At 30.8% G+C, this 18,610-nt stretch overlaps 1 protein-coding gene across 1 annotated transcript; it reads left to right on the top strand.

Moving 5' to 3' along the window:
* Positions 1-433: 433 nt before the first annotated feature.
* Positions 434-17,923, top strand: LOC132732629 (uncharacterized). Its single transcript, XM_060719100.1, has 9 exons — positions 434-1,069; positions 1,500-1,619; positions 1,974-2,027; positions 8,882-8,995; positions 10,783-10,896; positions 11,194-11,253; positions 13,438-13,518; positions 15,285-15,430; positions 16,898-17,923. Exons 1-9 carry the CDS (start codon positions 454-456, stop codon positions 17,828-17,830), a joined length of 2,238 nt encoding a protein of 745 aa, XP_060575083.1. The 5' UTR covers positions 434-453; the 3' UTR covers positions 17,831-17,923.
* The last annotated feature ends 687 nt before the right edge of the window (positions 17,924-18,610 follow it).

The following is an 18,610-nucleotide window of genomic DNA, read 5'->3' as shown; positions in this document are numbered from 1 at the left end:
TTTATAATTTCTTTCTCTTGCAGAAAAAGTGATATTGGCAAAACGACAATTCGGTCGTTTTACAATTTCCATAAATTTACCAACAAAATTTTGGATGATAAATATAGAAATCTATACGAAAAAAATAAAGTTTGATCAGAAAAACATAAACATCTTGAATTGTTACAAAGTATTAGGCATCTTAAAATTTAACGAAATATCCAACATACGTGGCTTATAATATAAATTCGATATATATATTTAATATTTTTTGTTAATTTTAGAATTAACGTACCGAATGCATTCACTTTCTTTTTTGAGAATTTGCTACGTCAAAAATTCAGTTTATTCTACTACTTTTATAACTACTTCAAGTTGATATTTAAACAAAATGTTTACTTTTAACTTACATTACAATTTCTTGGCGTTTCTTTTATTTCAAGTATACATGAATGTCTACATCTTAACGGTGATATGGAAGTGACAATTTACAAAGTGAATCCGGAATGCTATCCTCGGTTTAAGAATGCAGACAAACGCATATATAACATAATTGAGAGGACAAACAAACTTTTGTTAGACACATTTGGTGAATCAAACCTGGTCCGAAAGACTGTTCCAGAACGTAACATTTGCAATAATGTTAAACTTTATCTGTGTAAAATGCAAGGAGACAAGATGAGCCTGAATGTAGGAAACTTAGTTATGAGAAACGAAAGCTCCACCACTAAACAAAGTTACAATTATAGAAATGCTAAAGAGTTTCTGATTGTAAATAAAAAATCTTTTGACTGGACAACAGTCTTAGTTTTTCAAGAATACAAGGGCCTGAGACGTGAACTCAATACATTTCTACCACAAGGACTGTCCGTTATCATTGTTACATGTTTGCAAGGACACGACGCTGAAAAACCATACGACCATCTAAAAATCAAGACAGTGACATCAGAGGAGCATATTGCTGAAGAAATAGGCTCTTTGCTAGAACAAATGGCGTTCAAACCAATGAATGAAATGTTCAAATACATCAGAAGTCTGTGTTATGATAATCACAAACACAGTAGAGATTCCAAAGAACCAGATTGTAGTGGTAACTATTTTTATCATATATGAATTTCTATGTGCATATTACTATGTGAAAGTACAAAAACAGAAACTTGATCAATACACTTTAATTATGTCGTCATTTTAACATAATTCCGTCAGGTCTTTAGACTTAAGGAAGAAAAACAACATTGATATGAAATATTTTGATCAAGATTGTACAGGGAAGAATATCATTAACTTTATGATTATTATTGATAATATACAATGGTGTATGCATGGTAAATCAAAGTTTACGCGACCACCTTCACATGTAAAAAAATAAGTGTATATTGAGGAACAGCGATATTTAAACGTTGATAAATTGCATAATTTTGATGCAAAAATTAAACCATTCAAACTGTTTTGTATTATTGTATTGAATTTGATGAAAATGTAGAATATTAATAATTATTGATTGCCCTTTTCTTTTTAAGTACCCGAACAATCACAGTCTGCGAATGGATCGTCCAGTTATGAAGGAAAATTGGGGGAAAACATTGAACAGGGAATAAGTTCATCCGCCGATTTCTCGTTTGACAGACATAAATCAAATGGTTTGTTTTATGTTCTTAAGTACTTTATGCATGACAAATCGATTTATTAACTTTAACTATTATATTTTTAAAAGTTCCATTAAACATGCCAGTATATCAAAGTTGAAATAAGTTAATATTATACCTTTTGTATCACTTAATGAGTACGTGTATTAGCCTAAGTTGAAAAAATATACTAATATGATCTGCTTAAAGCATAGTTTTTACGTTTTTGTTGATTTACATGAATCTGCTTTATATCTGTAACAGTAATTGCAGTTCAATACACTTGTTATCTAAAACAATTAATAACACCATTTAATGACATTTATTTTTGCTGCAAAATGGCTTATATTTCAACGTATGTATATCCAGGACTTAAAAGAAAGTGTCTCGAAAAGGAAGAACATATGCATGCAAAAAGGAAAGGTGAGTTGAAATTTGTCAAATTCATTTCTCTGTTATTAACAGACAAATTATGAAAATTTACAGACTATTTTGTATGATTAAACTGTTTGCACATGTTATATTAACCTGTTTTATATTTTTATCTCTGAAAAATTAAAAATTAGAAATGTTCGTATGCAAAAAAAGAAAAAAACTAATTTTAAATGATGTAATAAGAGCCAAATATTTATAACATGAATTGTATTGCATTTTAAACATGTGTAACTCAAACGAACTTGAGATGGACCATTGTGTTAACTTTCGGAAAAGGAGAAGTTGGTTGGCTTTGATTTGAAAACTGAAGGAACAGTTTCCCTTGAGATAAACGCATTTGACCAAATAGTCCAGCGAAGGAACTAAAATGAACAACATACGTCAATTACATGTAATCTTTATATGACAAAAATAACAATACACACATCCTCAAATTAAGTGACTCACTTTACAAAAGCTCACTATTAAAAAGACATGTAATGTGTATATGGCATAACGAAATTGTAGCTTTGTCTCACGGCTAAATTTACTCATATCAGCGTTACCTTTCCAACTTTGCCTGAAACACAATGCATTTCCATACCTTATTTTGTGACGGCAGTAATTTAGCAAATGTCTCAGTAATATAGTTTACATTTTATTTGGTTTACTTTTTTTAACGAAGAATGATTAAATATTGCATGCATCAAAGAAATTACGCATGCATGAAATGATTACTGAATGAAAAAATAAAAACGAAAATACGAAAAAAAAAGAACAAAGCAAAAATAACCACACACATACACACACACAGACGCATACACAAACGCACAGACAGAAACACACGCACGCACGCACGCACCAACACACGCGCACACACGCACACACAGACAGAGAGGACCCCAACTCAAACCAGCAGCATAATTTTCTTGTTGCGGACTGTGATTAACGTACAATTGTTGAAATGTAAATAATTTTAAAATAGACAATCTAAGATACAGTTCTTTTAAGGATTTCCCGTGAGGTAATTGAATCAAAATAATTTAACAGTGTATATATTTTATGAAAAGAATATTCCACGAGAAACAGTTCTTTATATAATTGATAGAAGGTTGCATCACAAGCGTCTTGGACAAAGATGTTTTCTCAACAAAGTTAAAACGATCAACCCCGTGTATGTTCAGCATCGGAACTGATGCATCTTTGACAACAAATCTTTAATGATGCGACAAGAGTACATAAAATATCCGGGAAATATCGTCGCGAGGAGTCATTTGTGTTTACTATTTTTTTTGTCCATGGGCCCGGATTTGATCAATAAATCCCTTCGATTTACAGCTAAAAATAAATCCGCATTTAATAACTCCTTTCGATTTCTCTATTGGTTTCTCCTTCTGGGATTGAGGCATGTAATATTAATGAATGAAAACTGGAAAACAGTTTTGCTGTACATGAATTCGAAAGCTATAAATAGCCAGAAATATTTTGATTTTTTTGACACTTAGGTTATAAATTTGTTATTTCCCCTTTTAAGTAGTACATGAAATTATAATTTGTTACATTTTGAATTACATTCACACACAGCATATCAAGTATATTATTAGGGATTGAATGTGTCAATATAAAGAAGATTTCAGTCATAAGACTTTTATAATTTTGCTTTTGATAATTATTCTTTATTTATATTTATGAAATTAAATGTTTAATAATAACATGTTGATATATTGGTTGTTTTGTAATAATTAAACTTAAGTTTATAAGGTTACATTTCATTGGCGCCTTTGGTAATGCATACCACTCGTGCTTCAAAATAACTCCTTAAGGGTATGACTGGTGACATGTCCGTGGTGGTCCGTACTCGACAGCGAAAGCTGCATTTTGTCGCCTTACGAGCGGATGGACCCTCACTAAGCATAGGCTATAGACAGATAGATAGATAGCATCATTGATAACAACAAAAACTTTGATCTGTAGTTTGAACATGAAATGTAATGTTTTTTATGAATGGTTTTAAAGCAATTCAACAAAAGGTATATTGATCTCCTAACAAATCAATTAACAATAGTTTTTATATATATATATCGCCAATGTCAAATAGCTTTTATATCTTTGACTCGCACGAACATGATGCTGGTGAATTTCCTCATACCTGCCTAAAATTCAGGTAACAGTCTTCTTTTATATTGATAAATACTGTACCCCCATGTAACGCATGTATAACAAACAAGAAATCCTGAATTTGGTCTTTTTGAAATTCATCCCATTTTTTCATTCCAGGGTGTGTTCTACTTTCAATATTGAAAGAAACTTTTTTTTTAAATTTGACATGAAGAAAATGCATGTAATATTACTATATTATAATATTAGTCCATTTTGTTACTATTTGTATATTTGTTACAATTATAATAATAATAAAAAAACAGACTTTGATATTTTTATTATCTTATGTTACTGACTACAGTAGTGACACAAACAGAACACAGTACAATCATGTCACATTACATTTACTAGTCTTTTAGTCTCGGTGACTTACTGGAAAATATGATTAATTATGTTGCTACTGAAATGAAACCAAGTCTTGCTACTTGAAATGTTGTTGGAAGTATGCTTTTTTTCGAGCAATCGATTATAAAAAACGTTGACCCCTTTTTCTGAGGCCAGATGTTAAGGTTCCTACTGTTGATTTTGCATGACATACAACGGCTATTGTACGGTAATTGTTAGTTCTATCAAAAAATACCCTTAAATTGGTAGTAAGATTATCCTTTTCACAATCAATATTGGAAGGGAAGGATATCTTTAAGTTGTTTAGGAAAAGGTAAATGAATGCACTAGCTGACGTATGCGCTATTTACTTTCTAAAGTATATTGGCAGTGGCGTACCTGCCGATACGCCAATGCGCACGGGCATATTCAATGAATAGAGTTTCGAGAAATTAAAATTTAAAAAAATGACGTGACAAAAAATTATTGCGTAGCTGCTTATTGATTCCATAGATATGCTAACGATGTAACTTTTGTCAAATATATGTTCATACAATCAAAGGTGAGTGAAGAAAATTCATGTAAGAGAAAAGAACACGGTAAGGCATTTTAGCGAGAATTTTCTTTTGTGTTTTTTATTTGTAATACAAATAATCAATTTTAAGTAGATTGAATTACAATAAAAGTTCAAATTACACAACCCTATGTGGATTTTATTAAGGATAATAATTTTTAAAACTAAAAAAAGTTAATGTTTTTATGCTTATTAACCTTACTGAACTTTATGTTTGTCTGGAACTTTTGTAGTACAAAGGAATACGTGTCAGCCTTTTCATATTTAATCTTGTAATTGTTTGTCAATGTATTAGTCTGTCACACTCATGTCATCTTCATTTGAAATTGTGTAGAATATTTTGGGTCCTATAAATCTGATCTTAGCAGCAAACAATTGCCAACAACTATTATCACAAACCGAATAAAACTTTATTGTAAATAACATTTTTAATTAAATGTCCGTAAAAATAGTAGATTTTCAAGACATATCACTATGCAAAGCTATTTAAACATATTTCATTGACTATAGACAGGAGTTGCATATTTCTGCAAACAATAACATCTTTTATGTATTTTTAATAGTCACATCTATATATACATATAGAACAGAAATAAAATTACAATAAAAACAAAATAAAGCCACATAAGAGAATGTTTTTTCTTCTTTTTTCTCATTTTTACAAAACTTTTTTTTACAAATATGTTTCCACTCTTGCTTTGAAAAAACGGTAATTTTCCTCTTCATTTGTAAATATTTGTATGCGATACAAAATCCTCTATGTTATTTTTCATTGTTTTAGGTTTTGACTTGAATTTCTGCCAGACTAGTAAGCCACTAATTTCAACTGCGTAATAACATAACTAAAATATATCGGATTAATCTTAAAGAGTAGAATTGAGGAAAAATTGTCAAAAACAATTATGCTCTAATATTGACATAATGCACTTCTAAAATTATTAATTTTTTTATGTACCTATTTGATCGCGTATTTTAAGGTGTGGTTTTGATGCTATAGATTATTGTTACACTTATACAGTTATTCTGATGTGTTCGTTTTATGGTCATACAGATCGTTTTAAAAGCGATATTTTCCTTGTTTCTTGATTATATCTCATGTTTAGGTTTGTTGAAATAAAGACAAAATTGAAACAAAACATTTTGTTTTAAACATCTTGATTAGAATAGAGATATCTGGCTTTGTTTTGTTTTTCTAATGGTAAATGCGTTTTAAAGCAATATTTCCCTTGATTATATCTCATGTCATCCTCGGTTACCCAGGCGTTTTACAGTATACATGTACATGTATTAAATGTAGTATATTCGGAATGTGTACCGTGGTTTCCAACGATGATTTCATGTCTAGGTATATTGAAAAACAAAAAAAGAAAAAAAAAATAACCATCTTGATTACAAAAGGGGTAACTGGCTATATTTTGTTTTCCCAATGGTAAATAACTTTTTTAATTATTTTGTAAAAGCACGTCTTCACGTCAGACTTCATGCAAATAGGACACTTTGGCCCAAGGGGATGTAATCGGCGTATACTCAAAATAAGCCAAGGTACGCCCCTGATTGGTCCGTTTACTTATCATTATTGTTAGTTTAAAGTCGTAGGCAATGAACAATGACGCTTTGAGTTATTGAACAATTTTTGTGTATCCCCTGTGTTGCTGACCTCTAGCAATTTAGTCACAATATATACAAACCATTAATGCAAAATAATCTAGTTACAGTTAAGGCGTATTTTCGTGCTGTCGAAATTATGTGAAATGAGAGAGAAAGGAGAAAATACAACAGCATTTACCTTTTCGCGACACATTTCGCATGCTTAAGAATTTTAGCCAGTCGGACTTAAATATAATAGAAGTGTACCAACCGTTTCACCCCTTAATCTGTGCTATAAAACTGGCTGCTTAACAAATGACGTTAACATTCATAACTCACATTATTGCTATCAGAACAGCCATGCTGTCAATGCCAAATTGCATGTCAAAAACCTTTTTTATTTTCATTTTCCTACTTAATCTAAATATATCTTTTAAAAACAAAACACGCAAGAAAGGATATAACATTTTGCATGAGTAATATTTATAGACTAACAAACAATGATCTATATTGTTACACATGCTTTAATTCATGTACATGTGCTCAAAACAAAATGGTTTCTCTTATCAATGAGACTGATCTTCCGTTGTAGTTATGAGGCTATGCATCAAATAGTTTTCTTCAACTTATTGACAATCAAAATATCACTGTATCCTGTACCTGCACATTCAATCAAGCAATGGGAGACTATATTCAATAACTGTCGACTGTCATGTTAATGAGGATGATAATGATATGACCGTTGATGGTTTTTGTTCAAATAGTTCATTTGATATAAAACTCAAACGTTTTTCACACTCAAAATGCCTATAACGGTTTATCATCCTATAAAATTATGAAGGCTGTTTCTTGAATGATTGTATAGGTTTGGAACGGAAGCGAAGTATTATATCGACCGACTGACCGATCAATCATCATACCTACAGATCAACCGAATTTGCATAAAGATATACCACATTAACGTCAAAGGGGTTTAAACGCGATAGAGTTTATAAATATTATTCGTCCCTCGCAAAACATGTGTACTACATAAAATCAGTAACCAAAGTTTGTTACAATTTAATCTAGAATTATTTTCATAACGTCAATTTGAATGAAGCGAACAAATATAGGAAATAAAAAAGTAGTACTGACTTATGCAAGTGAAATACATACAATTATAGAAATACCCATAAAATACACATAAAAGTATGTTAAGTTCCAGTCAAATGTTTTCTTTGTGAACATGAGTGTATAACAATCAGAGCTGCATTACTGTTACTGGTACTGCAGTACGTACTGCAGTGATTTTGCAAGTACTGGTACTGATACTGAATTACTCTTAAAAAATTTAGCTTCTACTGGTACCAGTACTGCATTACTGTCTTAAAAAGTGGTACTGCTACTGCATTACAATGCAGTATTTTCGGTTTTGATAAATATAGCATCAATTTTTCTTATAAAATAAAGCTGTAAATTACATTATTTTATTTTTGTGAAAAAGTAATCAAATCTATAATATTCCTTCAAATGTTAACATAGTATTCATCATAAAAAGGCACCAACGACATTAAGTAAAATTTAAATTGAGATAAATAGACTCAATAACTCTTTACCCTAAAATATCCTTATTAAAATATTTTTTTATTTTGCATTTACTAGTAAAAGAGCAAAATAGTCACTAGAAGCAATTATGCTTCTATTCTAAATAATCCTATTTCAAGTGATATTGTAAGCACCATAAAAAGTTGTTATTTACTTTGGTATAAATTGAACATAGGTGTGAAGGTGTGAAAGGCATCAAAAGACTGTTGTGTTTTAAATGAAAGATGATTGCAATGTATTACAGTTTACTGGTTACTAAACAATAAGATATGAGATGAATATATGTTGTAAATATTGTTTGTATAAAGTATGTTAAAACAATAAAGTTGTAAAAATGTTATGTTAACTTTAAAGTAAATTGTGATTTTTATTTCTTTGCTGAATAATATTTGCAAATATTTGTTTGACACTATGTATTCATCCAAACTTTGATGAATATATAAAACTAATGGTACTGATACTTAATTACTTTCCCTCAAAAAGTACTGGTACTGCAGTACCGAGCTAAAATCTAATACTGGTACTGGTTATGGTACTGCATAATTTGCCCTTAGTACTGATGCAGCTCTGATAACAATTTAGGAAGTTTTCCTCTTTTACATATGGCTCTTTAAAATTTTACCTTTTTGTTTAGTATTAACACAATCAAGCTCTACGAATGACGCCTACAATCAAGAAAGGAAAACGCGAACAAGAGCTAAAAACGGAACGTTAAACATCTCCGATTTCGACAGTGGAATATTGAAAGGTTTGTAAATTTTCTCAAGTGTGCTTTTAACAAAACAAAACGATCTATTTCACGTTATTCTATAAATGATGAATGGAAGATAGCAATTTAGTCATTCCAAAATTCATTTTAAAGTAATTATCACTGATAGTATTTCACGAATATGAAAATAATAATATTTTTAGAATTATCTGCATAAGACGTTTCAATAAAGCTAAACTTCTTTGCTTTATAAGGGGGGGACTTACTTCTATATAAAAGATATGCGCGTCACTTTGAGCCACCATGATTTTAAGTATTTTTTTATTCTATAGTTATATTTGAATCTAGGACTAAGCGGATAGTACAATGCAATTGAACATTATAAAACCGCACATCGGGATTTCAAAATAGGTTAACAAATGAAAAAATATGTTTTTTCGACCATGTACTGTTAAATATTTAAAATTTTCTTATTCGGCTATATAGTAAAATGGTGTGCACGTAGTTATTGCAATTTCATTTTGTCTTTGAAACTTATAAAACATGTATATATAGAATAATATTCCATTAAAATGAAATATGAATTAATGCTAAATATATTTCAAGAAATGTAATGCGTTTTAAATTGCTTGCGGTTACTACCGATTTTATAATTTAAAAAGGATAAATAAAATGATTCTCAAATTATTGAGCAACATTCAAGACCACTGTAACCTTGTCCTTTAAAACATCCTGGTAAGGGTTATGCTTATAGAATCCTTAAAGCTGTGTGTCGAATGGTTCTCTAGTTATTGGGAAAAGAAACTGTTTTCACACTCAAAAAACATTTAACCTTAACCAACATGCACAGAAGCTGCAAAACAGTAGGAGGAGGGTGATGATTCTGTGAAGTATTTTATCATATTTGATAAAGCTGTGAGTCAGAGAGTTCTTTAGTTATTGAAGGTCTCTAATATGGCATTGATCTTTACGCAATAGTTGTTCACCCAATGAGGATGATCTGGTCAAATGGTTCTTTTGTTGTTTAGCAACAACTGTTATTTTTTACATTCAAGATCATTGTAAGCTTGACCTACAGCTATTGGCGCCAACACAAATGAAATCATTTATTAAATAAGGGCGATTATCCTATGAAGGTTGGAGGGTGTGACACAAATGAGCCGTGTCATGACAAAACCAACATAATGGGTTTGCGACCAGCATGGATCCAGACCAGCCTGCGTATACGCGCAGTCTGATCAGGATCCATGCTGTTCGCTATCTGTTTCTATACTGGTTATAGAGTTTGTAAGCGAACAGCATGGATCCTGATCAGACTGCGCAGATACGCAGGCTGGTCTGGATCCATGCTGGTCGCAAACCCATTATGTTGGTTTTGTCATGACACGGCTCAAATGGTTTTCATGTTATGAACGGAAACATTGTGGTCGACCATCTAACCCAGTTTTACCGTTTAATCGAACCGTAACTTGCAAAACAATATCCTCTTTTTCTACGAAAGGGGTCAAAATCACGATAGAGTTTATGAATATTGTCCGCCACATGCGCAAACTGTATACTAAATACAATCAGTAACCAAAGTTTGTTACAATTTAATCTAGAATTATTTTCATAACGTCGACTTATATAGGAAATACAAAGTATTGACGTATGCAAATAAAATACATACAGTTATAGAAATACACATAAAATACACATGATTATACTTTGGATTAGACCTTTAGAATTTCAATCAAATGTTTCATTTCATAAAAATGATTATACAAAACTTTGGGAATTTACGACTTTTCAATATGGCTCTTTAAAATTCTACTTTTGATGTAAAGTTTCAACACCATCAAGCTCTACGAATGATTCACACAGCAAAGGAGGAAAAATGCGAACAAAAACTAAAAACAGATCGTGTACTTTCTCCAATGACGATACAGAAGAAATGAAAGGTTTGAAAACTTTTTCAAGTGTGCTTTATACGTACAAAGTCATCTATTCAACGTTGTTCTATAAATGTTCGCTGGAAAATACCATAAGTCATTTCAAAATTTATTCGAATGTAATTTCACTGTAGTATGTAATATGAATACAAAACCTGTATATAAATTATAATTTTCTAATATGATCAGCATATGACGTTTGTCTTGCTTTTTACGGGAGTCCTATTTATGTATAAAATATATTCACGTCATTTTGAGCCACCATAATTTAATAGGTTTTAATTTAATATATATATTTTAATCTAGGACTTAGCGGAAAGTGCAATGAAAATGAACATGATAAAACGGCACATCGGAATTTCAAAGGTAAGTTAACAAATGAGAAAATATGTTTTTCTACTTTATACTATTAAAAAAAAAATGAAATTTTCTTATTTGGTTATAGTAAAATTGTCTGCACTTGATCATTGCAATTTTTATTTTGTCTTTAAAACTTAAAAGATATATAAAATTATAGTCCATTAGTATGAAATATGAATCAATGCCAAATATATTTTAAGAAATGTAATGCGTTTCTTCTTGCTTGTGTTTACTGTCGATTTTATAAATAAAGGATAATCAAATTGTTTTCAAATTATTGAGCGGAAAGACCTTTAACATTCGAAACCACTGTAACATTGTCCTTTAAACATCTAATTAAGGTTGATGCATATAGAATCCTGAAAGTTGTGTGTCAAATAGTTCTCTAGTAATTGAGAAAAGAAACTGTTTTCACACTCAAAAGGGTGATGATTTTGTAATTGATATTATATATATATTTTGAAGGCTGTGTGTCAAAAAATTTTCTAGTTATTGAAGGTCTCTATATGATATTGATCTTAACGCATGAGTATTTCACTCAATGAGGATGATTATGATAGAGCTTTTTTGTCAAATGTTTCTTTTGTTATTTAGCAGAAACTGTTATCACATTTAATATCATTGTAAGCTTGACCTATAGCTATTGGCGCCAAAACAATAGAGATCATTTACTTAATACCGATCATCTTATGAACTTAAAAGGTTTGATTCAAATGCTCAAGTTATGAACGGAAACGAAGTGGTCGGCCGACTTCACGTTATAACGGCAATCGAACCGAAATTTGCAAACCAATATACTCCAATCTCTATGAAAGGGGTCAAAAACACGATCGACTTTATGAATTGTTTCCGCCTCAAGCAAAAAATGTACACTAAAAAATCAATAATTTGTTATAATTTAATCTAGAATTATTTTGAAAAAGTCGACTTGCATGCATCCGACACATGTAGGAAATAAAAAGATATATATTGACGTATGGAAGTAAATGCATACAGTAATAGAAATAGTTACACATGATGCTACTTAAGATTTTACATTTACATTTAGAATTCCAATCAAATGTTTCTTTTTATGAATATGATTGAATGTAAATGTTTGGAGAATATTGCATTAGTTGCAAACGTTACTCCTTTTCAACTTTTCAATGTGTCTTTAGATAGAAAAATGCGAACAAGAAATAAAAACGGAACGTGTACCTTCTCAAGTGACGATAGTGAAAAAAATAATGGTTTTTATTTTTTTAGTGTGCTTTGTGCATAATAAAACACTCTTTTTTCAAGTTTTTCTATAAATGTTTGATGGAAGATACCAATAAAGTCATTTCAAAATTCATTTTAATGTAATTCTCACTGTAGTAATTCATGAATTCATGAATATGTAGTTTATTATATACAACATAACTCTGTTAATTATTATATTCTAGAATGATCTGCATTAGAAGTTTGAATAAAGTTACAGTGCTTGGCTTTTTAAGGGGCGACCTGTTTATGTATAAAAGATATTCACGTCATTTTCAGCCACCAATACTGTATAGCGTTTTAATTTTATATTTATATTTTAATATATGACTTAGTGGAGCGTGCAATGAAATCGAACATAATAAAACTGCGATCGGAATTTCAAATGTCAGTTAACAAATGACAAAATATGTTTTTCTACCATATCCTGTTAAATATTGATTTGTTTCTCCAAAGTAAAATTGTCTGAACTTTCTTATTGCTGTTTCATTTTGTCTTTGAAACTTATAGAAAGATATTATTATATCCAATTTAATTGAATCATGAATTAACAACACATATATTTTAAGAAGTATAATGCGTTATTATTGTTTGGGGTAACATTAAGAGAGGCTATCCCGAAAATGGGATAGTCTTATAAACATTGAATAACTACATATCTCTTGTGAATCGTACGCGTTTCCAATAGTATTGTTTGTTAAATGATATATATTTCTCAAACAACTACCTGTTGTCTGGATTAACATCATTATCTTATTTGTCTGGGTGTACCTATAGAAAAACCATATCGACATTATCTCATAACCATTGAATTAAGGTATCAAAGTTTTATCCATTCTTTAAGATTTTTGTACTAACGGTAAGGACTGCACGTATATATTGTAACGTTATAGATCTTATTTAAATTAGGCATATGATAAAGTTTAAAAAATGGATATAAATATTTGACAGGGAGTTCAAACGCTCAATTTGTGGACAGCTATGCAAGCATTCGAAAAACAAGAAGTGGAACTGTGTACGGAAGAACTGCCGGTGGGTTTGCCTCAGATACCCTATATTATTTTAAAACATCAAAGAAAATATTTCATTTTAAAGGTCCTAACATCAAGTTTGAAATATTAGAAAAGTTAAAATTTTGAAAATAAAAACATTAAATTCCCCAAAGACCGTCCAAAACGGTTGAAAATGGTGCTGACTCTGTTTGATTTAGCCTGTTCATTGTCAGAACATGAATATTCAAGCTACCATCCGAACCATTTTCCTCTGTTAACGCATAATTCAACATTTAACTTTTGGTAAAATTCTCATTTTCAAGACATCATATAGTGTTTATGCGGTGGTTATTATGACACCATCAAGGATTCACGTTAGTGCCATTCCAAGCGGCATATAATCCTAAAGTGAAATAATGCGTTTGCTTAACCCATTACTTCATATACACGCCTTTTAACGCCTATTTCACCCCCCACTTTTTGTTGTCTCAAATGGTGAAAAATGCATTATTTAGGCCCTTAACACTTGTTTTTGTTTGGGAAATGTTGTTAAAAAAGTGACCACTTTTTCGGCGCGGCCCCCAACCAAAAGATACATCAGGGGGTTGCCAGAAGGGGGATGTGCCCCCTTCTGTTTTGGGGGGGGTTGAAGGGGGGGCGGAGTCCCCCTCATCGCCAAGAAAATTTTGGACTTGTGAGAGGCTATAAATGACCCCAGATTGATCATAAGGTAACATGTAACCAACGCTGAAAAGCATTTGACTCTATCTTAATCCATTAAGAAGTTGCAGCACTTTGAAATCAATTATAATGGAAAAGATCAACGCAAAATAGTGATTTTTGGCAATTTTGTCCAGTCAACATCTTCGCCAAGTTTGATTAGTGTTGAAGCAGTTTTTATAGTATTATAGCAATTTGAACTTGTAACGGGATACTTTTTAATGAAAACAACCATTTTTCACAAAATGCTCAAGAAGTAATGTGTTAAACGAGAACACAATAGACCAAACTTATTAAAATGGAATTTGAAAGGGCATCAGAAAATATGTAACCCCTGCATACCACAAATAAATTACAAAAGACAAATTAAAAAAGAGAAACATATCCAAGTTGGTTATAGAGTATTCAAATAAGAATACTGTAAAATCCGCTTCGATATAAAACGCATGTTTCATTGCAAAAAATTTAAGTGTTTGATAAAAGTGTTCCGTTTCTAAAGAATTCAGATAAACATTTGTCAAAGAAAGGTTGCCTATGACAACTAGATTACCTACACAAAGAGGATGTTATTGGTATGCAAATCGATAATTTGATGACCTTTATTTGTTTTTAATGTTGATTATTTTAATGTGTAAATGTTTAGATATAAACAATTTCACATGATAAACCTTTTCTGTACAATAAAAATAATTTTGGAATGTTAATATTTTCATTTTAGTATCAAAACTAAAATCTTCTGCCAATAAAGGAAAATTAAGCCAAATTTAACAGGGAAGTGGATTACTGCATAGCAATGACAGTCGAAAAAAGAACTTTGTAAAATTTAATCGCATTTGAATACTAATACTTATCATTACCAATTCACAGGGAGTGTATACATACCGAAGATGAATCAAGTAGGTCTGAAAACTGGCAGTGTATAACAAACAGCTTGGTACACCAACAGACACATTTGATAATTGCATCTTCATATGCATTTATAAGTATACTATAACGCTACCCAATGCATTTTCTGTTTCTGTATGTTTTATGTAAGTGTTATTAAAACTTCATTGAATTTATATTTCTATGAATGTTTTAATTCAGATGAAAAGTCAAATAGGAAATTTCGAGAAAACAAAGAAGATTTTCAACGTTTATTAGGGGAAATGATTGGAATGTATAGAAGAAGCCGACTTCCTGAAACTTTAAAACCACAACTAGATGGACTAGAGGATAGAGTAAGTGATCAGGTATGCATATATTTATATTATCCCATTATCTAACAACAAAAACTGCCAATATTTGTAAAGAGAATGTTTATTTTATATTTTCTGACAATATCCTAAATAAGCGTTTAAGTTTAAGTTTTGGCTTCCAGCTGAAATTTGAGTATTGATTATGCGGTGAAATCATATGTTCAACGTTAACCTTTTCACTGCCATTATTTTCGACGTATTTGGCATATGGACGCATTTTGCCGTTTCTATAATAATGATAATAATTATTATAATAATAATAATAATATTAATAATTATAATAATTATAATAATGAATATAAAGATAATTACACCATCGACAATTCTTATTATATATTAGCAGATTTGGAAACATATATTATTATTATGATACTAATAACAAATACTAATTATATATATTAACACTATAGTAATTTCTTAGAAAACCTTCTGGCAAAGAGGTGATCAATAAATAAAAAATAACCCTCTGGCAGCAAAAGTGTTAAGGTGCAACACATCGTCAGTGATTAAACATTTGCAAATCAACATATTCTAATATTTTAAGAATTTAATCATATGTGACCATGATAAGAAAGACTTTGGTGTTTATACAGAAATTATTTTAGTTCGATTGTGTCTTATAGCCACTGATAGTTACTGATTAATTATGAAAGGTTTAAGTCCTGTTTCTTATTTGATTCATGTTTGTTAATAGAGTATTTGATACATTTACTAAATTTAGAACTTCATTAAAAAATACATAATTAAGGTATAAAATCAGGTCATAGAAAGCATACCAAGATCAGAAAGATCCTTGTTTATAGTGACGATCTTTTTTGGTTAGTCTGTTTGCGAAAAAGAGACTTGATCATAATTTTTCCTTACCCTATTAATATAATTGGACGTTCTTTGTTAGATTTAATAGCCTTATGTCATATTATTCAAAGAAAATTATATGTGCTTTATTTAAATTTATTTAAGAGGCAAATAGACAACGTATTCCATAATATGTTTAAGTTGATAACACCTTTTTTACAAGCATACGAATACGAAAAAAATATTTAACATACAATAACAGTAATATAAATGCTTATAAAAAATGTAACAATGTTTGGAAATCAAACTTATATTTTACGGCAGACAAAAGATAATTAATGGAATATTTCATGAATGTCTAACATACAACATTCTGTGCTTTCATTTGTATATGTTTCAAATAAACGGGTACCAACCTACAATATTCTAAAACTATGCACTTCATTTATTTTATCTTTTTCTGAAACATCATGACATTTCGAAACACTAAAGACTAGAATAAATAATCAACGTTGCAAGGCAGTTCTTTCAGAAGGATATGCATGCACACGAAAACCTCTTATACAATACTTGAAATATTAAGTGCAAAAATTAATCGTTGATCAATGCTTTACTGTTTATCTGTTGTTATCTTAATATTATGTGTTCACATTTATCTACTTGCAGGTTATAGAGAGTTTGTATCAATTAAGCCCGTCAGTTAGAGGGTACAGCTTCAAGTTCATCACAAGACTACAGATCCACGTTTTGAGCCATGATATCGAGAATTTGAGACCAAAAATTGTTGAAATACTTAACAAACATGGGTTTAAATCAGACTCTTATGATGTAGTCTCACCGCTTGTTGATGTGAAGCCATTTTGCAAAATACTTTCCGGATCAAAGGTGGGAGTTAATGGACACAAGAACTTTGGTAGTTTAACGAGTTTTGTGAAAATGACACCGAAGACACAGAAAGAGGGAACGTATTGTTCGCTTGCATCAAAACATCTGCTCCAAGGTCAAGAAACGCTTGAAATTATGTCCGAAAAACGAACTTTAAAAGCTGATGTTATTAAAGAAACAGCTCCTTTTGGTGACGTCAATATGAAGTTTGATATTGCTGCAGCCAGAATCAAGAAGGAAGATGAATCGTACTGTGATGGAAGATTCAAAACAGAAGATGGAACGTTAATGAAGGGCATAATGTATGAAAATGATGATAGTCTACTTGATTGTCAACACGTGCACATGAGTGGTGCTCACACATCAAAGGGTCTTGGAATAATTGCTACAACACATTACAAAACCAGAAAATTTGTTGCATCTGTAGAAGGTGCTGAACTATCACAAGAATCGCAACAAGAAGCTGAGGCAGACGATTTAAATGAAAATAACAGATTCATATATGTTAAAAGTAGAGAAGAAGCCGTTCCATTTTGTAAACCTGGTGACAGTGGAGCTATGGTATGCTTCGACCACGAAGACGGTAACCATGTTGACCTAATTTCAAAAGTGATTGGACAAGTTGATAAGCAAGATCTTTACCAAACCCTTAGGTTAAGAAGTGGCGTTAGTTATTTAGAAAAGCTTACTCAAAGTGACATTGAATTCTTTTGATTCATAATGTCAATGAACTAAGTGTGTCCGAAAACTAGTGTTCTAAAAAATGCAAGTATTAACTCAGTATTTCAATCGCATGATCATATGATATTCTCCAGAAATATTCTATTATTATTATTATTATTATTATTATTATTTTCATTATTATTATTTTATTATTATTATTTTATTATTATTTTATTATTATTATTGTTCTTTTTTTGTAAATTTCGATCACATTAGAAATGCTTAAACATTTCTTACCTACAATTACATATGATTCATTTATGCTCTTATCTTTTGAACTTTTTCCATAATTTAATACAAAAAAATCCACAAAAATACGCAAAATAAGAGGTTTTAAAATAGTTATAGTCCTAACATTGTACAATTTTAGTGCTGATCTATAACATAGGTGTGAGAATAATTTTTTGTTGACTGGACCATTGCCTTTGTAACGACATGCTCAGTCTTAAATTTCCTGTTACCATGGCAACGAGGGGACATCTCAAAATTGCCAAAAATCACTATTTTGCATCGATTTTTTCCATCAAAATTTATTTCAAAGTGCTGTAACTGCTCAAGGGATTGAGATAGAGTTAAATGCTTTTCAGCGTTGGTTAAACGTTATATTATGACCGACCTGGGGTCATTTTTAGCCTCTCACAAGTCCAAAATTTTCTTGGCGATGAGGGGGACTCCGCCCCCCTTCAAACCTCCCCTAACAGAAGGGGGCACATCCCCCTTCTGGCGCCCCCCTGATGTATCTTTAGGATGGGGGGCGGCGCCGAAAAAGTG

This window comes from Ruditapes philippinarum, unplaced genomic scaffold, assembly GCF_026571515.1.
Source record: "Ruditapes philippinarum isolate M1 unplaced genomic scaffold, ASM2657151v2 ctg8639_1_1_1_1, whole genome shotgun sequence".
NCBI lineage: Eukaryota > Metazoa > Mollusca > Bivalvia > Venerida > Veneridae > Ruditapes > Ruditapes philippinarum.
Note: the sequence above shows the minus strand (reverse complement) of the source record. Positions and strands in the feature narration are given on the sequence as shown.